This window comes from Malania oleifera, chromosome 4 (genome assembly GCF_029873635.1).
Source record: "Malania oleifera isolate guangnan ecotype guangnan chromosome 4, ASM2987363v1, whole genome shotgun sequence".
Lineage (NCBI taxonomy): Eukaryota > Viridiplantae > Streptophyta > Magnoliopsida > Santalales > Ximeniaceae > Malania > Malania oleifera.
This window is the reverse complement of record NC_080420.1, coordinates 97,203,790-97,230,061: the sequence shown is the minus strand read 5'-3', so window position 1 is coordinate 97,230,061 and position 26,272 is coordinate 97,203,790. Positions and strand designations below refer to the sequence as shown.

Below are 26,272 nucleotides of genomic sequence, written 5' to 3'. Positions count from 1 at the left end.
CGCTTTCCCTCTTGTTAATATTTATGCGCATAATATTCTGTGGAGATCATGAATAGCCAATCAATCATATTTTGTGGTGAATCAGTTCGAAAATTTGGCGTTTCCTGATGAGAGTTCCTTTGGAACAAGATTCTTTGTAAATCTGCTGGAAATAAATAGTTGGCTTTGCTTCCAATTTTGAAATTTGGTCTGTGAACAATCAAGATATATAAGAAAGGACATGGGCTTTGTTGCCCATTCTAATGGTGAGATTGTGATCTCTTGACATTATGTATTTCATAAATGATCCCTAAGCAGAATTTGTTATAAAGAGAATAATAGAATCAAAAGAGAAAGCGAAAGAGATCAAATAAGCAACGGATTATATGATGGATGTATGGCTGGCAAGCCAAAAGAATTTTATCTTTCTAGTATATTATTTTAATAAAAAAATGAACTAATTACTTCAATTAGAATCCTCATGTAGCGTTTACCTTCATAAGAAGTAAATTCTGACCCTTAAAAATGGCATATGAAGATGTAAATGCTGCTAAACAATTCCATGGCAGCAACATGAACAGCCAAATATACAGCATTATACTGTAGTAACTACTAAACAATTCTAGTCTCCTTGTTTTGAAAATATTATTTGTGAACGTTGGCGTCATGTTTAAAATGTTTGCAGGGGACACCAACATAGTTTCTTTATCGTCACGTGTGCATTAAAAATTTACTCATTTGCGATGTCAACTTTTGCTTGTCTAATATGAATTGAAAATTTTTTAATGGGCGGGTGATCTCTTACGTCTTTTGGTTACTTAACAAGATGTCAGTGACACTGTGTCTCATGTATTCCAATCAAATTTGTAGATGTTCATTGTTGTTTGACCTATAGGTTGTCAATTTATGGGCATGTCGTGTTTGACAATTTTGTGTCTTGATAGCTACAATAAAACTCAATTGGACAATCGTTTTGTTTTATTTTCCTTTGCCAAAGGATCATAGTTGTGAAGTTTGTGCTTTTTAAAATCCAAATAAATGGTTCTAGAATTGATATTTATGACATACTTATTTTGGTTATGACTCCTAGATTTGGACAGAGATGCAAAATGATTTCTTGCCCAACTTCATTCTTTGCAACACTACTCAACGTTTCGTTCGGTCAACAAAAGTATCCTCAGTTGCTGTTCAAAAGCCATCAGTTCCGAATGCAAAGCCTAACTTCTACTGTGGAAATAAAGTAAGATATTTTCAGTTGACCCATATGATTTGATAGGATGATATGAGTGAAATTTTGTCGCTGATCTTTCTTTGGGAATTTGATAGTTGCAGTTCTTTATTGGAAGCTTTTGTTTTGCAGACAAATTGTTACATTTCTGTCCACTAGCAGACATTCCATTAGAACATGTAGTTGCATTACCCATTATTTTTCCAGCTTCGGTTTACTTTGCGGTATTGAACTTATTTATATTGCAGCCTTCAAAATCCAAACACGAACAAAGTAAAAACTTAAATCTTACAATCATAGTTTTGGAATTGTCAGAGCTATGAAGTGCGTTTGATTCCAGAGACATAGAATGCATCATGACCCAATTTTTGGTATCTGACTGGTTGGTGCTTTGTGCAGATTAGATCATGTAGTGGTATTAGGCCTAGAAAGAATATGATGTTGATGTTGGAGTTAGATATATTAAGGAATAAAGGCATAATAGTATGTTTGGCATTGATACTAGAAATATGTTGATGTTGTAGATTGGGGATCTGTGATGACCTACAACACTTGTACTCTCTCTCTCTCTCTCTCTTCCCTACTTACCAAGGAGTCTTATTTTCTAACCCTAGGCACACAACTCAACCTCCATATGGATGCTTTGGTTTGTTCTTTTTTTTTTTGATTTTTTTTTGAGTTTTCTCATGCTGATATGAAGTTATTTCTCAAGTATTTTCCATTTTTCTTTGATTTTGAAAACACGACATGAGCAGGCATATGAGTTGTGAATATTTTTTTTTTAAGATTTTCTTGGTTCAATCCAAGTTAGGCCAGCAAGTTTATAGGTTCTTTACGATGTCCAGTAGATGTTTTGTGATTTTCAGGTCTTTTTTCATGCTTTTATTGTGTTGCTATGATTCTGCCACAGTTCTTTTGTGCTGATACCAATTATTTGGTGTCATCAGCAGCATCGTCATCATTAGTCAGTGGGCTAGGTCACAATCCGACAAACTGGTACTGTGTTTTTTTTTAGGGTAATGTAATGTCATGGAGAAGTAACAAACAAACTGTGGTGACCTAGTTGAGTGCTGAGTCAGAGCCTCAGGCTATGGCACACAGACACAAACTTAAGGGCAGTTTGGTATCGCTGTTAAAAATTATAAAAACGAAATCAGAAACAAAAACTAAAAAGCCAAAAAAAAAAAAAAAAAAAAAAAAAATGAAGACTGAAAACCAGAAATTTATTTGGTTATTATTTCTAAAACTATAACAAATTAACTTTTGAATTCTTGATTGAGCAAATGATCACTTTTGCCCTTTAATGAAATAACAATTAAAAATATGATTAAAATAATAAAAAATACAATAGAATACTAATTTAAAATATTATAATAAAAGAAAATTTATTTTAATTATTTTACTTAATTATTATATTTTAGAATTCACTTTATAAGAACAATTTTATGTCAAAAGAAATGATCCATGATCGCATAAATTGGCGGAAAATGATTCATATAGCTGACCCCACTTAGTGGGAATTAAGGCTTGGTTTTGTTGTTGTTGTACTTTACAAGAACAATTTTATCATACATGACAATTGAAAAACAGTGAAAAATATTTTTAAGTGGCATTTATTATTTTTAAAATTTCTTTAAAATTTATAGATATTTTATTTTAATTATATTTTCAATTCATATGGATAATTTAGTTTGTTTTAATTTTGCTTAAAAATTGTGTATAAAATCAATGATTTAATCCAAAGAAGTTAATTTTGGATATTAAAGAATTTTGGAAATAGGTTGCCAAAAGAACTGAAAACCATAAAACCTAGTTTTCAAAATTTTCATAAACAACTGAAATCGAGAACAAAAACAAAAGACTAGCAATGTAAGAAAATGTATTTTCATAAACAAATGTATTTGCACATTCTCGGCCTATGGAGTTGATGTGTGATAACTAAGCTGCTATTTATATTGCCTCCAACCTAGTGTTCCATGAGTGGACGAAGCACATTGAAGTTGATTGTCACTTTGTTCATGATAAACTTGTGTCAAAGCTCATTACAACCACCCATGTGAAATATAAGTTCCATGTTGCTGATTTATTCACTGTGGAGACTGCTTATGTTACATCCATTTGCGACAAGCTAGGAGCATATGATACCTATGCTTGAGCTTGAGTGGGGGAATGTTACCGTTTAGTTAGCGTTATTTCTGTGATAGTAAGCCTGAATTAGAGCATGGGTTACTAAGGGTGTTATGATTATTGTTATATAATGAGCATGCATTTATAAATAATAAGGGGGAGACTGCTCATTGTGATTAAATTTTCCAATTTACACAATACTTTAACACCACCAATGCTCTAAAACACATAAAAACCCCATCCTTAATATGGAGGGAGATTAATCGTCAAAAAAAGAGAAGAGACAAACGCGATCATGGATTTTATTTTTGTTTTTAATAGAGGTAATTTGTTAAGAAAACAAAAAGGGGGAGAGCACAAAAGGAGGATGAGACATCCTCTTAAATGTGAAAACAAATTACTACAAAATCAAGACAAATAGAAAAATGCAGCTTCACAATCATGCTGAATAGGACAATGAATTTACTCTAAATAATAAAATAAGATTTAGGTTCGTTTTTTGATAAAGAATGATGTAATATCCTGATTTCAATACAATTGATCATTATTTAATGTTTTATGGACTTGACTTTATGCAGGTAGTTTTACTTGCTCACAATTATTTATGCACTATCATTTTGCATATTTCCATTTTAACTTGTTCATCTTTCCATTACCTTATTTGTTATGCCGTATTGTTTTATTTATTGTGAGATTGATAGTTGATGTTATGGATTTTGTGTTTTCCATCTGGCTAGAAAGATCTGTGACTGCTTTTTGCAACCTTTTTCTGTTCCTTAAACAAGAATTCTGACTTGTTCAATTTCAATTGTTACACAAGGATTTAAATTCTGCACATCAAAGTTCTGTGCGATTGTTTAGTGGATTCTTTGGACTACCCCACATGTTCTCTGTTGTAAGACTTCTTGGGTCTAGATCATTGCCATGGCTTATTCGGGCACTGCTAGACCATATATCAAATAAGGTTTGTTTTTCTTTGAGAATTCATTCAGCTTGTTCTTGTATCAATTTACATAAAAATTTACTGAACACAGTACTTGATACAATGATAAGCTTAAGGATCTACTTAGCATCATGTGGATGGGCATGAGATCTTTCTGCAGCTCTCACTTTGTCTTTTTCTTTTGCAAGTAATGAATTTTTTCATGTCCTGATTTCAAATATAGCTATGATTTATTTTCATAAATTACCTGTTTTCAACAGAAATCTGTAATTCTTATTTAGAATTTAATTTCTTAATTATTGTGTCACTTTATTTATAGGTTTGATTACTTTAAAATCTAACTGTGATTCATTATCCCTAACAGGCTAGTTTATAAGTTATAACATTGAGAACCTACGTATTATAAATTTTTCATCTGGATTGTCTGCCCACCTTCCTTTTATGCCAATGTTTCTAAAAAAATGTTATAAATACCTGAGTGTTGTATACTATCTGCAAATCTATGTAATTCAAAAAACACAGCTGCTGCTGTGCTTATTATTTTGAGATGATAAGAAAATGCATGGTAGTTTTAAAGCTTTGCAGGACAAATCATGTATACTACCTTCCTTACACATGCAAAAACACACAATCTAAGATATATGTTTTGATTTTAACTTTCTTGGCCTCAAAAGTACAAAAATTTTCTAGGCTGATTATAAAAATTTATGGATATTTAAATATTTTAAATAAATACATCAATGACAAGTGTGTGGTGTATAAGGAGGAATAACTGCAATGCAATTACCATATTTATGTGTTCAAATAATATAAATGAGATTTCATTGATAAGTTAAAAAGGTCGAATAAGGTGGTGTAGCTAACATGTAAGTTCAACTTTTCATAAAACATTGAAAGTATGAAAATTATTAAGAGAGAAATAACAATTTGGATTTTGAAACTCAAATTTCAATTTGAACTAAATTTTATTCCATACTCAATTTTTGAAAAAAATTATGGAAATATCAAGATTTCGATAAATTCAATGATTTGTGAAAACTGGAATTATTGATGGAATTTCACAAGGCAGAAATTGACTGCCATTTTGATTTCGAGAATGGTGGGAAAGAGAAATTTCTTACAGAAAATTCGACAATTTTTGTAGAAATTTTAGGCCATGTCTGGATTTCTATACACTCCTTCAAACTCATGATGTGATTGCAGACTGAATTGAGAATTTTTCAAATAGAAACTAGAAAGCAGCACTCTGAGATTATTTTGAAGAAATCTCCGAGTCGGAGAGAGGAAGAGAGTAAGAGAGTGAGAGACAAAAGGTAAAGCAATGTGCCTAGGTAATATGTTGACGAGAAAAAATGGAAATCAATCTAGACGTGTTTCATACAATCATGGAATACAGAGTTTTGAGCAATCTGAATGGCACTCTTGTTGCAATATAATGAGACAAGAGATGATGACTATCCACATCCCTGTACCAAATGCCAAGGAGACACCGGAGAAGCCAAACAATCTCTGTTGTAGTGTGAGCCATGGCATGATATTCTGCTTCAGCAGTTGAATGAGCGACAACAAATTGTTTCATGCACTTGTGGAATGCAGAATTGTGAGCCATATGAATGGCATTCTTGTTGCAATAATGGAATATCAAGGCCAAATAATTTCGGTTATAGTCTGAACCATAGTTGTTAGAATCTTGCGATTCATGATTCAATCCGTACAATTCATAATCAGTTCTACACCAAATTGCTTCGAGTCTTGCTAGAAAATATGAAAACAACTGAATCATTGCTGAATCTATCAAGTCAATCCGAATCTATTGATTCTCATGATTCTGGACCTACCATATCCTGACAAGCCTGACTAGTTTAAAGCCATAAAAACAACATTTCTTTCTTTTTTATTGCTTTATTTTTACACGATTACCTTCCATTCCTTGTCTACATCAGTTTTGTGCCTATAAAGAGGAGAAAATAGAACTTCAATTCTTGTGGTGCCTTCACAAAACCATTCTTCACTCTAGGAATATAGTGTTCTGTCCTTTAGAAGAAGAGGCAGAACACTCCCCAGTTAAGGTGGTACTCATGTTTCTCTATGTTGTTAAGGTTCAAAAGTTTGTTTGTTTTTTTGGTAGTTTGTTCAATTTTTTTAGTAGTTTGCTAAATTATTATCTTATTTTTAGGATATTTATTTTCTTTTTTTAATTGGAGAAAGAATATGCATGAAATATTATTATTTCTTTAAATTGTAGACAAACCCAAAAATTCACTTTTTTTTTTGTTTTTTTTGTTTTTTTTCTAATTACTGTTTTTTGATTCCTTCCCTTAAACAGCGTAAAGTTCATTATTTTGTTAATATTTCCTCCTTCTCTTACTTCTTATTTGTTTAGGGAAGGGTACACATGAAATATGATTTTCTAAATTGTCAAAATTTAAATGTGTTTTATTATATTTCTTGTTTGTATATCAATATATGCATGTCATGTAGAATTGATTTGGAAATTTGTACCACATCTTATGATTCGATTCAATTCTTGATTCCCAAAATTGGAATTTTGATTCACAATTCAAATCTTGAGACTTTGTGTCAGAAGGTGACTGAGCGACGACAAATTGTTTCATGTGCTCGTGGAATACAAATTAATCTGAATGGCACTCTTGGATCTCATTCTTTCCTAGTTAAAATTTGAATCACATGCAAAAATTACAATATAATTTTGGGACAACATTGATAAAATCATCACAAAAGCTCAACTGGCTAGAAAAGGATAACATATTTTAAGGGGATTGATGTATGATGATGGTTGCCAAACATGGTCATCCCTCTAGATTCACATTTTTAAGCAACAAAATCCAACTGTTTGTCTAATTTGATTTGGACCATGAGATTCTTGAATGGGCTTTTCGGGTATGCTTGGTGAAGATGCTTAATAGAATCATCTTATGAAAGTGCCACTAATCCTTTTGAAATCTTGGGGTGTGACATTAGTGAGAAACTCTCTCTCTTTCTTCTAGTCAAAAGGAACTCAACTAGAAATTCTACTTCTTTCCTCCTACCATGGAACGGTTCAAGGTTTTATTATTGCAATCTATATTATCTCATTGAGGTGAGGTGACAATCAGGTGGAGGACAAGGCTTAAAAGGCTTGTATAAAAAGCAATCTCATGGCATAAGATAGGTAAATGGATAATGATAGAGGCTTTTTTGGATTCACAAGGGTAGGACAAACATCTAGCTCATTAAATTTTAAAAAGAAAAAAAAATTGCCTGCTTATAAAAATTTATTGAAGTCCTCAGGCTAAGCACTTCGTGAAAAGAAAAAAGTTACAATTGGACGACCACATAAGGGTGTGATATGTCGGAGGTACTTGGATTAGGCTTTCTTCATTTGCAACCACTAGGCCGTCTTCTGACTATTCACAGAAGGACTCTTATGATTTGGAAACGGATTGATCTTTATACTTTAAGATTCTCTCCTTCCTTAGTATGGAACCTTAGGGCATTAGCATCAATCATATTTTGTATCCTTTGTTTCAATTTGATGAAGTTTTTATAGGAATATCCCAAGAATTCATATGGAGCTCGCAATTTACCCTAGGGTTGTGCCACTTGGTGAGATGACCCAGCTTTGGAGGGACAACAACAATTCTGCCTTGAGCAACCAACTCTTGATACATTTTAGGTAGTGAGAGAGGTAAAACATTGAATTTTCATTTTGTTTGATGGTCTTTCCTTTCACCAATGTTAGCAAATTTGTCATGGCTTTCTCCGAAGCTTCAATCAGTTGGTTGGAAAATCCCTCGACCGCTCTTCTTGACTACCCATCTCCTTAGACTTGAGTTAGGTAATGATTTGGTTGCGCGCAATGGGTTGATCCCTCCTTGAGTGCAGAATTTTGCGGTTCGAGGGGAAAGGATGCGAAAAATATACAAGAAGAGAACGTAGAACTAGAGGGATGGACACCAAGAATATACAAGAATCAAGAAATGAAGTTGATACGATATCCCTATTCAACGACCACAACTATAAAAAGGGAATCATCGCTCATGAGAGGTTGCACCATCATTTGAGTCATTGAAAGAAAAGAACCTCTATTTTTTTTTCTTGTGATGAGGAATTATGCTCAGATCAACAAACATAGGAAAAATATCAATAAAGTAACCATATCTCGTTATCCATTGCAATTTCGTAACCCTTGTGGAAATATTATCTCATGGGGGTCATACTGCTTTGTTGATCTTGAATCCATAAGGAATTACATATCCCATTGAAGTATTCCTTGAGTCATCTTCTCAGTTTTCCCTAAATACTCTAATGGTCTTGTGGTAGGGCACCACCTTCATGAATTTGGTTCCTTTATGACTGTAGTGCTTCTTCAATGGGATTCTTTAACTTATGAGACATGGTGAATAATATGGAGAAACCTATACCTCAACACCAATCACAAACAAATAAACAAGGAAAAGGAAAAGTAGGTTAGTTGCATACATGATAGGGTAAAGCTCTAGTGTCCTACACATACAAGCTGATTTCTTGGGTTCATCATCGTCGGCTTTATGCTAGAGTAAGGATTTAAGGTGCTGCAGGGCCTTGGCTCTAATTGATGATTCTAAAGGCTCCGAGATTGTACTTGCTAACGCCGTGAATGGCTAGTGAGGCCCCTCATCCTTGAGTCATTAAAGACTTTTGGCGGACGAGGTTCGATTTGAGTGAGGGATTTCGTGAGACCTATGTAGAGGGTGACGCCTTGCAAAGGTCTACACTACTACCGCTCCCTAATTCTAATAGGTTTGAACCCAAATAATAACAGATGGGATGATGTAGCATGGCAATCCCCCAAAAAGCATAGGTCAAACAAGGGGTGGAATAGACTCAGAAAAAATACAAAGATTGAAAATGGGGAATCGTCACTTTATTATTATTTTTTTAGGGAAAACAAAGGAAAAAACCCCTTGTAACATATAGATCAAGGGTTCAAGAGTACATTTGCGTGTAAGGAAGGTGGTGGACCAACCATTCTACATGAGATTAGTCCACCAACACGCTAAAAACACTGGTTCTAAGAACGGTTACCGCTATGTGTGTGCGTCCTTAACTAAGAATGAAATAAAGAAAAGAAAGAAGGAAAATTCATGTTAGGGTTTTCAACCTTGTTGTTTGGACTCTTGGGCAGTGATGCTTCATTGAATGATTCAAAAGGACACACATAGCAGTAACCATTCTCAGTACGGGTGTTGGTTGACTAATCTCTTATAGAATGGTTGGTCCACCACCTTCCCTACACACAAATGTACTCCAGAATCCTTGGTCTCTTTGTCATAGACCACTTAGGTTTTTTTCTTGTATTTTCATTTTTCTATAAAAATAAATAAATAAATAAATAAAGGTGGCTACTCCGCATTTGCAACCATTATATTTTTTAAGAGTCTATTCGACCCCTCCTTGTTTGACCTATCTTGTTTGGGGAATTGCTATGCTACCTCATCCCATCTGTTGGTGCACCTTTGGACTAGAATCCAATGTCAACAAGAATACAAATTAAATACATTCTAATGACCATAAGATCCTTACTAACCCTCACTAATTAACATACTAACACAATAATAATACAAAAAGACTAAAAGAACCTTTAACACTCTCCCTCAAGTTGGAGCATAAATATGGTATGCTCCTATCCTATTACAAAAAAATTTAACACGAGAGCTTTGGTAAACAAATCAACAAGCTGCATATCATACTTCATATAAGTGCTAGTAATGAGCTTTAGCACAAGTTTCCTGAACAAAAATGACAATTAACTTCAATGTGTTTTGTTTGCTTATGAAAGATTGGGTTGGAGGGAACATGAAGAGTAGCTTGATTATCACTCATCAACTCCATAGGCTATGAATGTGGAAAACCCAATTCTTCCAACATGTTTTTCAACGAAGCAAGTTCACAAGTATTGTGAGTCGTAGCTCTATACTTTGATTCGATGCTTGACCTGGCCACCAAGTTTGTTTCTTACTCTTCAAAGAAACCAAATTACCACCAAGATACAGTACCCGGTTTTGGATATTTGGTCGGAAGGTGACTCAGCCCAATCTACATCTATATATCCTTGAATATAAGTGTGACCTTGATCTTGATATAAAATACCTCTCCCAGGCACCTTTGAGATATCTCAAGATGCGGATTACTATGTCCTCGAAGAATCCATAAATTGACTCACAACACTTATTGCAAAAGATATGTCTAGGCGAGTGACTATGAGATAATTCAACTTTCCAACAACTATCTGAAATTGTCCATGATTAGGCAACAAATCACCCAATGATTTTTTGTTAGGATCCATGGGTGTATCAATCGATTTGAATCCCAATAATCCAGTTTTGTCCAAGAGATCAAGAACATACTTCCTCTGTGACAAAACATTTCCTATATGAGACCTAGATACTTCTATACCCAAGAACTATTTCTACAATCCCAAAATTTTGGTTTGAAACTTAGTATGTAGAAAAAGTTTGAGAATCTAAATACTTTTATCATCATCACCTATAATTACAATATCATCCACATACACAACATGGAGGACCCTACGTGATAAAGTATGGCAGTAAAACACATAATGATCCAATGCTCACCATCAAAGTCCAAACTCAAGTATTATAGCACTGAATTGACCAAACCATGCTCTGGGAGACTGTTTTAAACCATATAGTGCCTTCTTGAGCCAACACAGTAAGCCTATCTCCCTTTGAGCAACAAACCCAAGTGGTTGCTTCAAATAGACCTCCTCAAGATCACTATGCAAGAAGGCATTCTTCACATCTAACTGATGCAGATGCTAGTGACAATTAGTAGCCAAGGAGATGAACAAACTTATTGATAAAAGTTTGGTAACCGGGGAAAAAGTGTAAGAATAATCTAAACCATACACTTGAGGATACCCCTTAGCAACAATATGTGTGCTCAGATGAGCCACAAAACCGTCAGGGTTGACTTTTACAATGTATACCCAACAACAACTACCAACTGACTTGTCAGGAGGAAGGATACCAAGTCCCAAGTACTATTGTCCTATAAAGCATTCATCTCTTCAACCATGACATCCCTCCACCCAAAGTGGGCTAAGGCTTCTGAAACAGATTTAGGAGGGGCAGTAGATGATGTAGTAACAAAGCAATATTATGATGGTGATAAGTCATAGAAAACATAGTTGGCAATAGGACGTTGATTACATGTGCATTTATTTTTTCTGGACAGCAATGGAAAGATCTACATCATGGGAAATATGATCATCGGATGAGGAAACCAAAGGTTTGGTAGTAGAAGCTAGAGGGGACTTTATTCCTTGGAGTTGCCATCGTGAATACACCTGCAAATCAGGACTATCGAGGCGATGAGGTGGAATCGAATTACTTGGAGATAGAGAAGCTTGATTGGTAAAGGACAACAAAATAGAATCTGGAAGATTAAGTAGAGGAAGAGACCCATTGAGATCAGAAGCATTCAGGGACTAGGTGTTGTAAGGTGTCAACTCAAAGAAGGTAACATCTGCAGAAATAAAGAAGCGATGCAGCATAGGACTATAACAACGATATCCCTTTTGAGTATACAAGTAGCCCAGAAAAACACATTTTATTGCATGAGGATCGAATTTATGGACCTAGGGGTTAGTTGATGAACAAAGGACGCATAGCCCAAAATGCGAGGAGGTAGGGAAAACAAAGGTGAATTAGGAAAGAGAATGGAGTAGGGAATTTTACCACTAAGAATAGAGGAGTACACCCTATTGATTAGATAGTAAGTAGTAAATACAGTATCACTCCAAAACACTTTAGGTATATGCATTTGATAAAGTAAGGTGCGAGTGATTTCAAGGATATGTCTATTTTTCCTTTCTGCAATCCCATTTTGTTGAGGACCGTAGCCACATGATGATTGGTGAACAATGCAAAATTGAGTCATATAATTAGTGAATTGTGTACTGAAATACTCTTTAGCATTATCACTCTAAAATATTCGAATTGGCAACCAAATTGAGTCCTATTTCATAACAAAGGGCACATAATACACGAAATAACTCAGAATGATCTTGTATTAAATATGGCCAAGTCATCCTTCAATAATCATCGACGAAGGTTGTGAAGTATCGGAACCCAGCTTAGACATAACTCTTCTAGGACCCAAAACATCATAATGGACTAACATGAAAGGGCATGCAGCTCATTTATTGACGTAGGAAGAAAAATGGACACGATAATGCTTTCCTAACTGACAAGTCTCACAATCAAGACTAGGCACATAACTCATATTAGGAACTAGACGTTTCAACTTTTCCAATGAAGGATGACCAAGGTGACAATAAATTTGGGGAGGTGTGGCAGCAGTAGTGCAGGGTGTAGAAGGAGATAGCGACTCAAAGTGATAAAGTCCACTAGCTTCACGCCCTTCACCAATCGTCTTCCACCTTTTCAAATCCTAAGTAACCACAGAATCAGGGAAGAAGGTTATTGAACCTATCATGGATTTTGTAGTCTTGCTAATGGACATAAGAGTGAAATGAAACTTGGGAATATACAAAACCAAAAGAAGAGAAATAGAAAAGGTGGGATTTACAGTCTCAATTCCCTTGACAACAGTGGTGGATCCATCAACAAGAGTAACACAAGGTAAATTTTCTGAATATTGAAGAGTAGAAAAGAAATTAAGTGTACATGTGATATGATCAGTGGCGGACGAGTCTATAACCCAAGGACCAGGACGTTGAGTACTAGATGACAAGCATGCTGTGGGATTACTTGTTTGGGAAAGACATGCATTGGGAAGAGAAGCTTGTCGTGACTCTTGAATTGCTGGAACTTGGAATACTCTTCCTTTGACATAGATACAGTACGTCGCTCCCCACTTGGCCCCAAAGGTGTGGAGTCAGTGTTGGCTGCATTGGCTGCCCACAAAGGTGTGGAGTCGGTGGTGCCTGTATTGGCAACATGTGAAGGTCTACTATGGTGATCCTAACACTGCTCAATAGTATGATTACCTAGTCCACAATGAGTGCTCTTGCAAGGAGTGCCTCTACCTCATCCATCTCTACCACCACGATGGCTTAAACCACCTCAATAACTCCTACAGTTGTTTGGTAGGGAACTGGAATCACCTTGTGTGGCAAAGGATGTCCTCTCAGAGTCGAATGCAAGAGTAGGAGAATGTGTGGCAAAGGAAGCAGGAAGCTAACTAGAATAAACATTGGCAAATGATGGCAACTCTGCATTACTAAGTATCTCGGAACAAACTGCCTCAAACTCGAGTCTCAAGCCAGCTAAAACCAAAAGAATTGTCATCTGCTCCCTCTACTTCTACATCTCACAAATGTCAGTGGTTATAGGTTGCACAACGTTTTGGTCCTTAAGAATATGTTTCATCTCTCCAAAATAATTTACAATTCTCTTGTCTCCTTGTTGTAACTAAAAGTACTTTTAGGTTAAATCATACATACGTGTAATGTTACTAGAGTATAAAAGCTTGGCATAATCCTAAATCTCCTTGCACATATCTAGATGCATGCACATCTGTGCAATCTGGGGCTTCCATCAAATTCCAAAAGAGGGAAACAATCAAGGCATCTTCCTTAATCCACACATTTTTTTTTTTTTCTCTTCTCATCAAAAAGATCAAATTGGTGCAAGTGGTTAGATTTTCCTAATTTTGTTAAATAAACCCGAACAGCCTTAGACCATTTCTTTCCATCCAACTTTTGAGCTATTATTTGTGGCAACGATGAAGGAAACATGTTTTTGGGATTCATAGACTCCATCCCAACACTCAGACCAGCAGTCACACCAATATCAAACAAGGAGAATAACCAAAACTGATCGGGAAAACCACAAACGATGTGAAGCTCTGAAACAACTGTGGATGAGTTGGACCACTTACCAATTGATATACAGTGTCACAACCTCACAACTCAACTTACAAACACTGCCACTGCTCCAAGATCTCTCAATAGAGCCTTTACCAACACCGAACAACAATGAACAAATTACCACGAGACCATGGTTGAAAAAGTTGGATCTTTGAGCTAAAAAACATGCCCAAAAGCTTGATAATATGGTCTAGGGAAGGAATCTGATCATGCTGGAAGAAAAAAAGAAGAAAAAGGTGGCTGAAATCTCTCTCATGCACTGGCGCATGGGATGAGCACTGCCAACAGTTTGCCAGTGTGTGGGGGCATGTAAGGCACTTTCCGGCGATGGGGTTTTGTAGGGTTAGGCTTCAAAGGGTTCTGTTTTAGGTTATATGGTTGCTTTTGTGAAATGATGAAGGGTGGAGGTGGATCTAAGAAGGGCAGCGACGGGAAGGTTCCAGCAGCAGCTTAGTTTGATAGAGTTAGGTTAGATCACACTTGAGGCCATTTTGAGATTTTGATCAAATGAATGACCTAACTTGAAGATTGGTCTCTCCCTCTATTTATAAGGCAAATCAAATACATTTTAATGACCATAATACCCTTACTAACTCTCACTAATTAACATACTATCAAACTTAATAATACTGATAGACTAAAAGAAACTTTAATAGGTGGCAAATGTGAGAATTGGACATTGATACAAGTGTGATACTTGGGACCTTGTTTGGATTGCTAGTATGATTACAGAATTTTAAATAATCTTACATCTAAGGAGGAGGGAGGTAAGGCTATGATTGCCCCATTGCCATTTTGAGCAATGTGGATCAAGAGGCTTTTTGAGGTGGAGAAAACTTGAAGTGGGGCTTTGAGGCCAGATGGTTTCACAACAGCTTTCTTCTAGGATGGTTGGGTTTTCTTGAAAATCAATCTTCTTGAAGTTTTTCATGAGTCTTTCCACAACATGATTGTGGCCAGTAGCAGTAATTCCACTTCCACTTCTCTAGTGCCTGAAAATGGCTTTGCTACTAGAGTCTAGGAATTTAAATCAATTAGACTTGTCCCTAGTGGGTAAAAGATCCTTGCCTAAGTGTTATCTAAGAGATTGTCTAGTGCCAGACAGATTTTATATGCAGCTCTAGTAGCAAATGAGGTTGTTGAAGATGGTGTTAGAAAAAATAAGAGGGGCATGGCTTTGAAATTGGATTTAGAAAAAGCTTATGACTGCACTAGTTGGGATTTCTTGGATAGAATGCTTCAAAAAGGCATTGAAGCAAGATGGAGGAAATGGATTAGGGGTTGCCTTTGGTATGCGGCTTCCCTATTCTAGTGAACAGGAAAGCTAAACCCTTGTCTAGTGTCTGTAGGGATCTTAAGGCAGGGTGATCCTTTCTCCCCTTCCTTTCCTCTATCATGAATGATGCTCTAAGTAGAATGATTGATAATGGAGTTGATAGAGGCTCAGTGGAAGGGGGACCAAGGTGGGCCACAAGAGCTTGTCCATATTGCATTTGCAATTTGTTAGTGACAACCATTCTCTTTCTTTGAGGACATGATGGCTTTGCCAATATGTTTTAACTATTTTTGCAGGTGTTTGAAAATGTGTTAGAATTAATTTTTCATAGAGTGACATTGTGGGTATTGGAATCAACTCGAGTCCTTTTTCTAGCTTAGATGGCTATGGTATTGAGTTGACCGATCACTTATTTAGGTGTCCTTTTAGATGGTAACCCTAGTGCCCATTATTTTGGTTACCCAAATTGAGAGTGTTTCAAAGAGGTTGGATGCATGGAAAGGAGGCCTTTTCGCTCATTGGGGTCACTTCACTCTTACTAATGCGTGTCTTTCTTCCATCCCTTTGTACTACCTGTCCCTTTTTAGAATCCGCGTGATTGTGTGAGGGTGGCTTGGAGATTAAAAATGATGAGGAATCTCCTGTGGTTGGAATCAATGATTGTGATAGAGATTATCTTGTTAGCTTGATGACTGTCTGACTGACTAGATCCAACAGGGAGGGAGATCTGGGTCTAGGTAATTTGGTATCTAAAAACATTTCGTTGGTGGGGAAGTGATTGTGGTGCTTTCCTTCATCCCTTGAGCCTAACTTTGTTTCGCATAGAGCTACTCTCGGTGAATTTGGACTTCTTCATAAGTTGCTGAATGTTCTTCATTCTTTTCATCTCCAATCATAGTGTGGCAGAAAATTTTGGGGCTTAAATTCTTCTCGGGAATTTTCTTGTATGTCCTCCTTTGTTCACTTGACTCATGCTCCTAATGCTAGTCCTTTTGGTCCCTCTCTTTCATTTGGAAAACCAAAGATCCTCCTAATTTTAAGGCTATTTTGTGGACAATGATCTTGGAAAAATGAATACCAATGGCACTCTTCAGAAACAAAACCTAGCAAGTTTTTGTCTCCTGATGTTTGTGTTCTCTGTTTTATGAGTGGATGATCTGTTGAAATTTGTTCTTTCATTGTCATTTCTTTAAAAATGGTTTGGCATTTTCAGAGAAGGTTGGGTGTGCCTTTCCTCCTTGGAGGCAGTCCTTTAAGGCGTTTGAAAAGTGGTAGGAGAGAGAGATTTTGCGGCAATGCTCAATTATGGCTATCTTCTGGTGTATTTGGTTGGATGGAAATGCCAGAATCTTTAACGACTTGGATACTTCTCTTAAGTTGCTTTGGAACAGAGTGGTATTTCTCGCGTTACCGTGCCTTTCAGAAAATGTTTTCTTTCAGCATTTACCTCTGTCAGATCCACAGCAGGACTGATTTGCTCATATAGATTTGTTTTGTAATCTTTTTTTGCTGGCTTTCTAGTTTTTTTTTTTTTTTGTTATACCGGCTGTTTTCCTTCTGTTTTATTATTGTACTCTTCTCTTTTCTTAAGTTACCACTTTACCTAAAAGCTTGAGTTGTTAAGTTCTGGTTCAAGAATGTATATCAAGCTTTAACATCTTTCTCTATAAAAATTTTCACTTCTTAAAAGGGAAAAAAAATCCTTCGTTGGAATATTTTCTCATTCTGTCCTCTGCTCTTCTTAAGACTTTGCTAATACCATATTACCCATTTTCAACCAATATCTTCCTTCTAGTAGCAATAACTAAGGCCCTGTTCACTTTTGGAAAATATTATTATTTTCCATTTCAAGTTTTCCAAATAATTACAAAAATGGCACCTTGTTTTCCAATCTTTCCAAATTTGAACAGGAATCCTGGAAAACTTTTTTTTTTTTAAAAAATTATTTTCTAGATTACCTATAGAAATCTTGAGAAACTGGAAATGAGATGGCATTTTTGTAATTATTTTGAAATAGCTAATGGAAATAAAAAATGTTTTCTATAGTTAACCAGGTGCTTAAGGTTTTCTTGACAGCACGAATAATTTATCTTTGAAGTATAGACAAGCAGCTATATTTAATGATTGAAGCTTGAATAAATTATCAGCATGCAAATTTGAGAAACCAAACCAATGAACTTGGTTTGAAACCAGAAACGAAATGACAGCCCAAGATGAAATAGCAAATGGCAAGCAATAGAAGCAAAAACCATGGAAGGAACTGGTCTGGTACCAATTTGGCACAGTTCGGATGCAGCATGCCGGGTGCAAAAAGCATTTAGGATTCCTTCGATTAGATATCCGACTGGTTAGGATTAATCGCAATGGTCGTCTGTGACAAAGAGAGATCCTCTCATGGTAGTTAAAACTGCGCCTGAGGCACACCTAGGTGCGAGGTGCAGTGAGGCGACCAAGCTAGTGCCTCATCCTTCTTCAGGCGAGGCAACCTTCAAGAGACGTGGGTAGGCGCACTGATTCTTCGGGCACAGTGAGTCGCGCGTTGAAATTTTTGAAGCTGTTAAGAAATAAAATGTAGCCAGAACCAGCCCCAGCCCACTACCAGCAATCCATCCTTCGACAGTTTGACTTGCACCAGCCCTAGCCCTTCATCTTCAACCCTTCAAAGCAGCAAAAAACTGGCAGGAGAAGTTCGTCTTTGACCTTCAGTCTTTCGAAGCGAACCAGCAGGAGCCCTTCTTCAGTTCTTCTTCAGTTTATACTTTATAATTAATATATAACATTTTTTTACTGAATTTTGCTTCTTCCTCTTCTTCTTCTTCTTCTTCTTCTTCTTCTTCTTCTTCAGTTTATACTTTATAATTAATATATAACATTTTTTACTGAATTTTGCTGCTGTTTTGTAATTTGTTTGGAAATGCAGTATATAACATTTTTTACTGAATTTGGCTGCTGTTTTATTGTACTCTTTTCTTTTGATATTGAAGATGCTTTTGGGCCTTCAGCCTGGCAATTTTATTTCATTTCTAATTTGAAGTTTGTTCCACTTGGAACTTGGTACTTGGTTGTCATAATTACTATTGAATATTTTGGCATTTTAAATTCTAATATAACTATTTATGTGTTTTTATATCAATTACCCACCAAATAGGCATTGTACATAATTTTAATAATTGTGTGCCTACCTTCATGAGGCGCACGCCTTCGCCTCACACCTTGCGCCTCTGCTCCAAGTACCCTCTGCGCTGCGGTGCGCCTTGCGCCTTTGACTATTATGGATCCTATCATGCAGAAATGCAGGAGTGGAGTGTATGAACGTTGCCACTCATGTATACTGAACCTACACTTCCAGAGCTCAGGAAAATTCTCAACAGATCAGAATTTACCTGCAAGTAGAAAGGGAAAATTCTCTATTGTCTCTAATATACATATAAACTACAAAAGAACTTTGAAGTAATAAACTTGGAGTAGGAAGTGATACAGTTGACTAGACCATAATGACACCTAGATAAAAAAAGAATTAATAACTACCATTGCAACTGCCAAGGCAGAGAGTAGACTGACTTCTAGAGAATATTAACTGATGCTTCACTGGTTCAGGACTGCATCACCCTAGTTTAGCTCCTATGAGTAATATTTAATACAGAATTACTGCTTCAGAATATGTCTTAATTGGCCAATGTATCTTATGTGAAGTTCTCATTATTTTTATGGGTATATAGTCAAGTCTAACTGGAGATATGATTTAACTTAAATTGTTTAATGTTTGATACACTGCATGTTTTAGATAACGATGCTTGAACCAATGATTACGGGATTGCAAGAAGCATTGCCAAAATCTATTGGACTCATTCCCTTTGATGGAGGTGTGAAAGGTAACATACAATAATTTAATCGATGGCCTTGGCTTTGCAAATGTTGTGCAAACTTAATGAGTATTTCTTTTCTTCATTTTCAAGTGGCTTATGCTCTTTACTTTGCATGGTATTGGAATGCTAAATGTTGATTAAGATTTGGTGTCCCCACTCCTGAGAACTATTTGATGTGCAAAATTGTGAGTTTGTAATAAAAGCTGGCAAGAGTTTGTTGGGACATCAGATACATTGCAGTTATGGGAAATCATTGCCACGACAAAGGACTATTGTAATCTTAGCATGAATACAATGGAAAATTTAATGTACTTGCCTAACAAACACCCATAAATGAGAAAAACAGCTTTGTGAATTAAAAGATATATCATATTTTTATAACAAATGTTGTGCAAGTATATCAGCTGTTCAGGAATTTGATAGCATCTAATATGACATCATGATATATTGCAAGTTGAAGTTCACATAGACACACGTCATGGAGTTCAAGAATATATGGGGTTACAGTTTGTTTGGCAGGTTAGAGTTAGTGCTCAGAGTATTTGAAAATGGTTAAAGGGGATGATAAGTTGTCAAAATAAGGTTTTGTTCAAGTTACATGGCTTATTCTGAAATATGAGTTTCATTTGTTGATAAATAGTTTCTTTTTTTATATATTTTTATGCAGATTATGAGCAAGAGCAAATAAATAAATAAAAAGGATATTTTGCAAGAAAATTTTATTTTTACTCCCAATAAATAATGACCCACATGCTGTACCATCCAACATCACAACTGCACTTCAGATAAATGAAGGAATTGTTGGGGATTATATTTCAAATTATATGTCTCCTTTAACAATTGTACCCTCCGTGGTTCTCTTAACCTGCAAATCAAATGCAGGCTAAAGTGTAGTGTCACAAAATGAATTCATTTGTTAGAATTTAAAAGTGGCATGGATAACAATTGGGTGGGGGGAAGGTTATGCAAAATGTGTTGGCCCCATATAGGGCTGCAATGAGCCAAGCTGCTCATGAGCTACTCGGTACTCGACTTGATAATGGCTTGCTTGAGCTCATTTATTAAGTTAAATGAGCCGAGCTCCAGCTAGTTCATACTCGGCTTGTTAGGCTCCTGAGCTGGTTAGTTTAACAGCTCGCGAGCTGGCTCCTTTATTAGCTCGTTTAGTAACTCATGATCTAGCTCGATATTGAGCTTGTGAACTAGCTTAATATTAGGCTCGTGAAAAAACTTAATATACATCACATTAAATATTTGATTTTAAGTTTTTATTTTAAAATATATTTTTCTCAATTGTATTTATTAGTTATCAATTAATTTAATTAGTTTGTGGCTTGGTTTGTTTATTACTTTGAAACGAGTTTCATTCGAGCCAAGTTTGAGCTCGAGCTCGAGCTCGGCTCGTTTGTTTGTGAAATGAGCTTTAGTCAAGTTGAGCTCAAACTGAGCTCGAGTTATATATATGCTAAACAAGCGGAGCTCGAACAGAAATTTTTAGCTCGAGGAGCTCACCAGAGCTCGGCTCGGTTCGTTTGCAGCCCTAGCCTCATGCAACAAAGATTATGATGCCATGTTGCAAACCTAAAAGATCTAAATGGATTAGCAAGATAATAATGAGATTGGGTTTAGGGCAAGAGAAAGAAAAAGAAGAAGAAAAAAGAGAGAAACCAAAGCCTTAAATTTGGATTTGACTAAAATTTCGAAGCTTAAAAAATGCATAAATTTCAATGGAAAAGAGGAATGCTTAGAATTCTTTTTATGAAACTTTGGAAATGGTTAATAGACATAATGAAGAAAATTTTAGAACTAATATATTATGAATTAAATACATCATTGACAGTTATGTGTGTTTGAGGTGCAGTAGCTGTAATATAATATTCATATTAAGCATGTTCAGTAGTAAAAATGAAATTTATGAATAGTTATATAATAAGTATACATAATTTAGATATAAATGGTTAAATAAAACGTTGTAGGCTTGTAGCTAATATCTAAGTTTATTTTTCATGTAATTCCTAAAGCCCTTGTAGTAGATATTTTTTCAATAAAGAAATAAGAGAAATTAAGACAGATTTCACTTTACATTTACACATTTGAATTCCATGGAAATTTCATTAATTTCAACAGGTTCACTAAACTCTCAAAGTTTCAATAAATTTTGGATGATCTGTTGAAATTTCAATGGGAATTTTGTACGTCAAAACTCGACCCCCATTTCAATTTCAAAGGTGATGGAAAGTGGAAATTTCAACAATTTTGTGGAAATTTAAAACCATGATCCCACCCATTCTGTTGAAGTTCAAATTTACTACAAATCATGCAATGGGAAAGCATGTCATGTTGCCACACCCAAGGACTAAAATTTCAATATTGAAGAAAAAATTTGAGTTTCTCAATCTGTAGAAATTTAATGAAAATTTCGTTTATGATAGAATTTTCTATTTTGATTTTTTTAAAAAAGAAAACATCTGAAATTATAAGACTATGGAAATTGTGAATGGAACTCTGGGAAATACTAAAATAGGCAATTGTGACTAATTTAGAAATAAAATTAAAATCTGAAAGTTTGCACCTTTTTTTTTTTTTTTCAATTTTTATATTAAATATCCAAAATTTCAGCTGGTATTCTGAAATTTTGGCCAAATGGTGGGATGCAACAGTTGAAGCTAACATTACTTACTCAAGCCCCTGAAAATTTGTTCCACAGAATCCTTTTGTCCCCATTGTTTGGCATAGAGTTGGTAATGGGAATAGAATTTGGATTTTGAAAAGTCTTTGGATTGGACAGGTCCCTCTGGCTTATTTGTATCCAAGCTTGGTTCATTTGTCTACTCTTCATGATTGTCCAATCTCAAATTTCTCTCTTTCGTAGGAAGGTGGCTGGTCTTGAGATTTTCATTTTCTAAGAAACTTTAATGGGAGGGAGGCAACTGATCTCATCTTGTTGTTTGATGAGCTTGATTCCTTTCTTAATCATTGGGGAAGGGGTAGAACAATTTGGCTTTTTGGGCTTTCTTTTGCAATTCCTTCCTCTCTCACTTGATTTATACTCCTAAGAGAAGCTTGCTGAGATGTTTGATATTGCTAGAACTTGGAACTCTTCCTCTGACATACATACAGTATGCTGCTCCCCACTTGAGCCCAAAAGTGTGGAATCTGTTTTGGTATGTGGTGGTCTACCATGAAGATCCCACCACTGGTCAATCGTACGGCCATCTCATCCGCAATGAGTACATTTGTGAGGCGGGTGTTTACCATGTTCATCCTTTCCACTATGACCTCTTGAAAACCTCCCCCAAAAACTTTTTCAACTGCATGGTTGAAAGCCAGAATCATTTTGTGTACCGAAAGCAGTGTTTCTAAGGCTAGGGGTTGAAATACCAGATGTAGGGATTGCAGAATGTTTGCTGAGAAGCACGAAGAATGCAAGAATAAACATCAGCGAAGGATTGCAACAACATGCTACATTGGGACAGGATTGCCACAAACTCAGATTTCAGACCTGCCCACTTGAAGAACTGTCATCTGCTCCTTTTGTTTTTGCATCTCATGAACAGCCATTATGAGTAGCTCGATATTGAGTTCATGGATGTGCTTCATATCTGCAAAGTGCTCAGAAAAGCGTCTCACCATTTTAATTGAAAGTACTCTAGGGATAGATTGTACATACGTGTTATGTTTTTGAAATATACAAACTCGAACAATCCTAGATCTCCTTGCATACATCCAGCTGCATGCACATGCATGCAATCTGAGGTTCCATTGAGTTCCAAAGTAGGGAGACGATCAATGCATCTTCCGGAATCACAGGGCGCTGATGGAACAAGTGTTCAAATTTACCTAAACCTGTTAAATAGATCTTGACAGCCTTAAACCACTGCACATAATTCTTTCTTTCCAATTTTTCATTGTTATCTGTGGCAATGTTCGGGGTAATATACTTTTGGGATTCATGGACTCCATCCCAACACTCACTAATGAAACAACAATAAACAAGGTTAATGGCCAGAACCACAAACAAGAACAACCATGAACGAGTCTCAAACAAACAAACATAACACTGTCACAGCCCCAACAAATGAGCACATGAACACTGCCGCAGCACCAGGACACTAACAGATGACCCTAATGATAGCACACAACCATCAATAAAGTGCCATCTGATAAAGAAAGGTTGGATTTTTGGACAAAATCATGACAAACAACTTGATATTATAGTGAAGGATTCAAGACATTCTGAAGGAAATCGGAGCAGAAGCAAGCAGGCTGGAAAAGCCCCTTGAGGACCAGTGCATGAGGGTGGAGCCAGCGCATGGGGGTGTGTGAGGCTTCCTCCAGTGATGAAATTTCAGTCGTATAGATTGGAGGGTTCTGTGGCAAGTTATGCTTATGGTGCTGGTTTTGAAAAATCTAAAGGGGTTCTTGGGATTCTTAAAGGGCAGCGATGTACATGAAATTTTCCAACGACTGCTGTGTTTTTTGGTGATTCATGGACCTGTTTCTGATCTCTGAAAGGTGTAATGGATCTTCCTTTAGTAAGTAACAGGTTTGCATGGGATGCTTAAATTTAGGGTTTGGTTTGGCGGCCATTATCCACTTGGGTTTAGCTTGGATCTTTGCTGTGATACCATGTTGAAGTGGAAGTATTGGGTAAATAGGAGACCGAATCACATCAAGAGGTCTCTCCCTCTATTTATAACATTTCCGGTACATAACAATGGCCTTAATACCCTTTCTAACTCAAGCTTATTAACATTACAATAACACATTAATAATGCTAAAAGACCAAAATAACCAGTGACACTTCCTTCTATTAACAAATTCTTATTTTCATATCCCCAAAAGAAAAATGCAAGAAGCTATCTGTCATGTAACTGCTTTAACTGTCAAGTACGTGATCTGCAAAATCACATTGGTTGCAAGATGAGTGCTATTGAGTCCATGTTCCACACTATTATGGTTATTTCCAACTATCCATGAGACAAACCAAGGATCAGCAAAGATCAAGAAAAATCAAACAGGTTGATTTGGTTGTACAAGTTTTTGATAACTTGTATTTCCAAAACCAAACACATGAAATCATTACCATGGTGAATTAGAGGCAAAGTGTGTAGCTGTATTAATTGTATCTTTTTAACCTAGATCTTTTTTTTTTTTTTGGGGTAAAACCTTTAAAGTTGTGCATGGCTGTGATTTTTAGTTGAATTCTACCTATGCTATTATATTCTTATGCTACTTCTTTATCACCTTACTTTATGCATATTTACATTTCATGGCCAGGTTGTATGAGGCTTATTAAAGAAAATCTTAACTGGGGAACAAAATCAGAACTGAAAGCTGAGGTTCTACATGGAATAAAGGAGATTGGAAGTGTGTTGTATTGGATGGGGCTTCTTGATATTGTATTGGTGAGTGTCTTAAATTTTTTTGTTTCACCATATAGACTGCATAATGAGCAAGAGGAGAAAATTTCAGATAGTGGCAGTATTAGTGAAGACAATTTTTCTATTTAATACGTACTCTGAAAATGCACCAATAATTTACTACAATAATAAATTTGTTGCGTGCATTGAACGTGGTGCCATTTATTTCTAAATTAAATTTTAAAATAAGGTCTAATATATGCATACCTAATTGTAGAGTAAAAAATTTAAATTTGATCGCGTGGAGGTCCTTTTCTTAAAATTAAATGTTCTTTTAAGAAGTTACATGATGTGGATTGAAAGTTCATATGCGAGAATCCTTGCTAAAGTGAGAAAGTTAAGTGATGGCTAAGCTATTACGTGAAAGTGAAAGATATGTATTGATATTAGCGACAAAATTGTAGATACAACAGTTTTGAAAAGCATGTAGATATAATATGTTTTTATGTGATGGGTATGTCTATCGTCTTTTTATAGAGTCAAGGGTATTGTAGTGTAACACAACGTTTTAAACTGATAAATGATTTAACACAATTGTATTTAGTGCAAAATTCGTAATTATTTATTTTATAAAATGCGTATGAATTGCACATGAATTTTTAATACAAAAAATTTTAAGAGTCAATAAGGTGAGTTGACTTTGAGTAAAATTCTTGTCTTGTTCAAGTAAACACCAAAACCTTATATAATTTAGTATATATTATATATATGTATTACATAACAAGACGGTATATAATTGTAATTGTTTTTTACATTATATATTGGATGTGGATTAAAGAAAGTTTCATTCAATATCAACATCAACATTATTCATTTTTATTGGACTTTTTTTATAGTGTCGTTTTTTTTTTTGGAAGTTTGAACATCTTTAGATGACTACTGTATCATTTAGTGAGATGTGCATATTTCTTCCCCCAAGTCAGTTGATCAAACCTTTATGAGTGGAATTGGATTTTCTCAATCTGTTAGTTTTGAACTGGTACTCTCAAAGTACAAAATTTTAGTAATAAAATCTTCCATGGTGGATAAAGGTTTATCTTATTATTAGAGATTGGATTGTACAATAATATCACATCCTTGGCTTTGATAGGCCATATAGAGCATTTCTTCATAAGTAGATTTTTTAAAAAAATGCTATGTTTTCTTTTAAAATATTTCGTTGTACTTGAAACATGCCATATTCGGAAATTTTAGGGCAAACAAATTCAAAAATAAAGAAAAGTTTTTAAAATTAAATATTGTATTTAACGTGGTCGTATATAGAGTTTTTTTTATGTATAAACAGCTTGAAAAGTAGGGATATGTTAGTCAGGCACAATGTTTTATGCGTTTACATTTGCAGTATGTATACCTTTCATCGAGGGAAGGGGAGTTTTTCAATGAATTTCCAAAAATACCCTCAGATTTACAATCATTTAATTACCGCATTTATAAATTTTGGAGACAAGTAATTTAACGATATAATTTCAGTTTAAATTTTAAAAATATATCTAACTTCCTATGATCTCCCTAACTTCTATTCTTCCCTAAAA

General features: G+C 35.5%; 1 protein-coding gene across 3 annotated transcripts in view; it reads left to right on the top strand.

Moving 5' to 3' along the window:
- The window catches only part of LOC131153114 (protein PIR), a 149,753-nt gene that overhangs the window by 87,130 nt on the left and 36,351 nt on the right, over positions 1-26,272 (top strand). For all 3 annotated transcript variants that reach the window (XM_058105175.1, XM_058105177.1, XM_058105176.1), the window contains exons 24-27: positions 1,070-1,219; positions 4,155-4,298; positions 19,236-19,323; positions 24,598-24,725. In XM_058105175.1, coding sequence (XP_057961158.1) covers positions 1,070-1,219; positions 4,155-4,298; positions 19,236-19,323; positions 24,598-24,725 — 510 coding nt within the window. The remainder of the gene's footprint in view (positions 1-1,069; positions 1,220-4,154; positions 4,299-19,235; positions 19,324-24,597; positions 24,726-26,272) is intronic.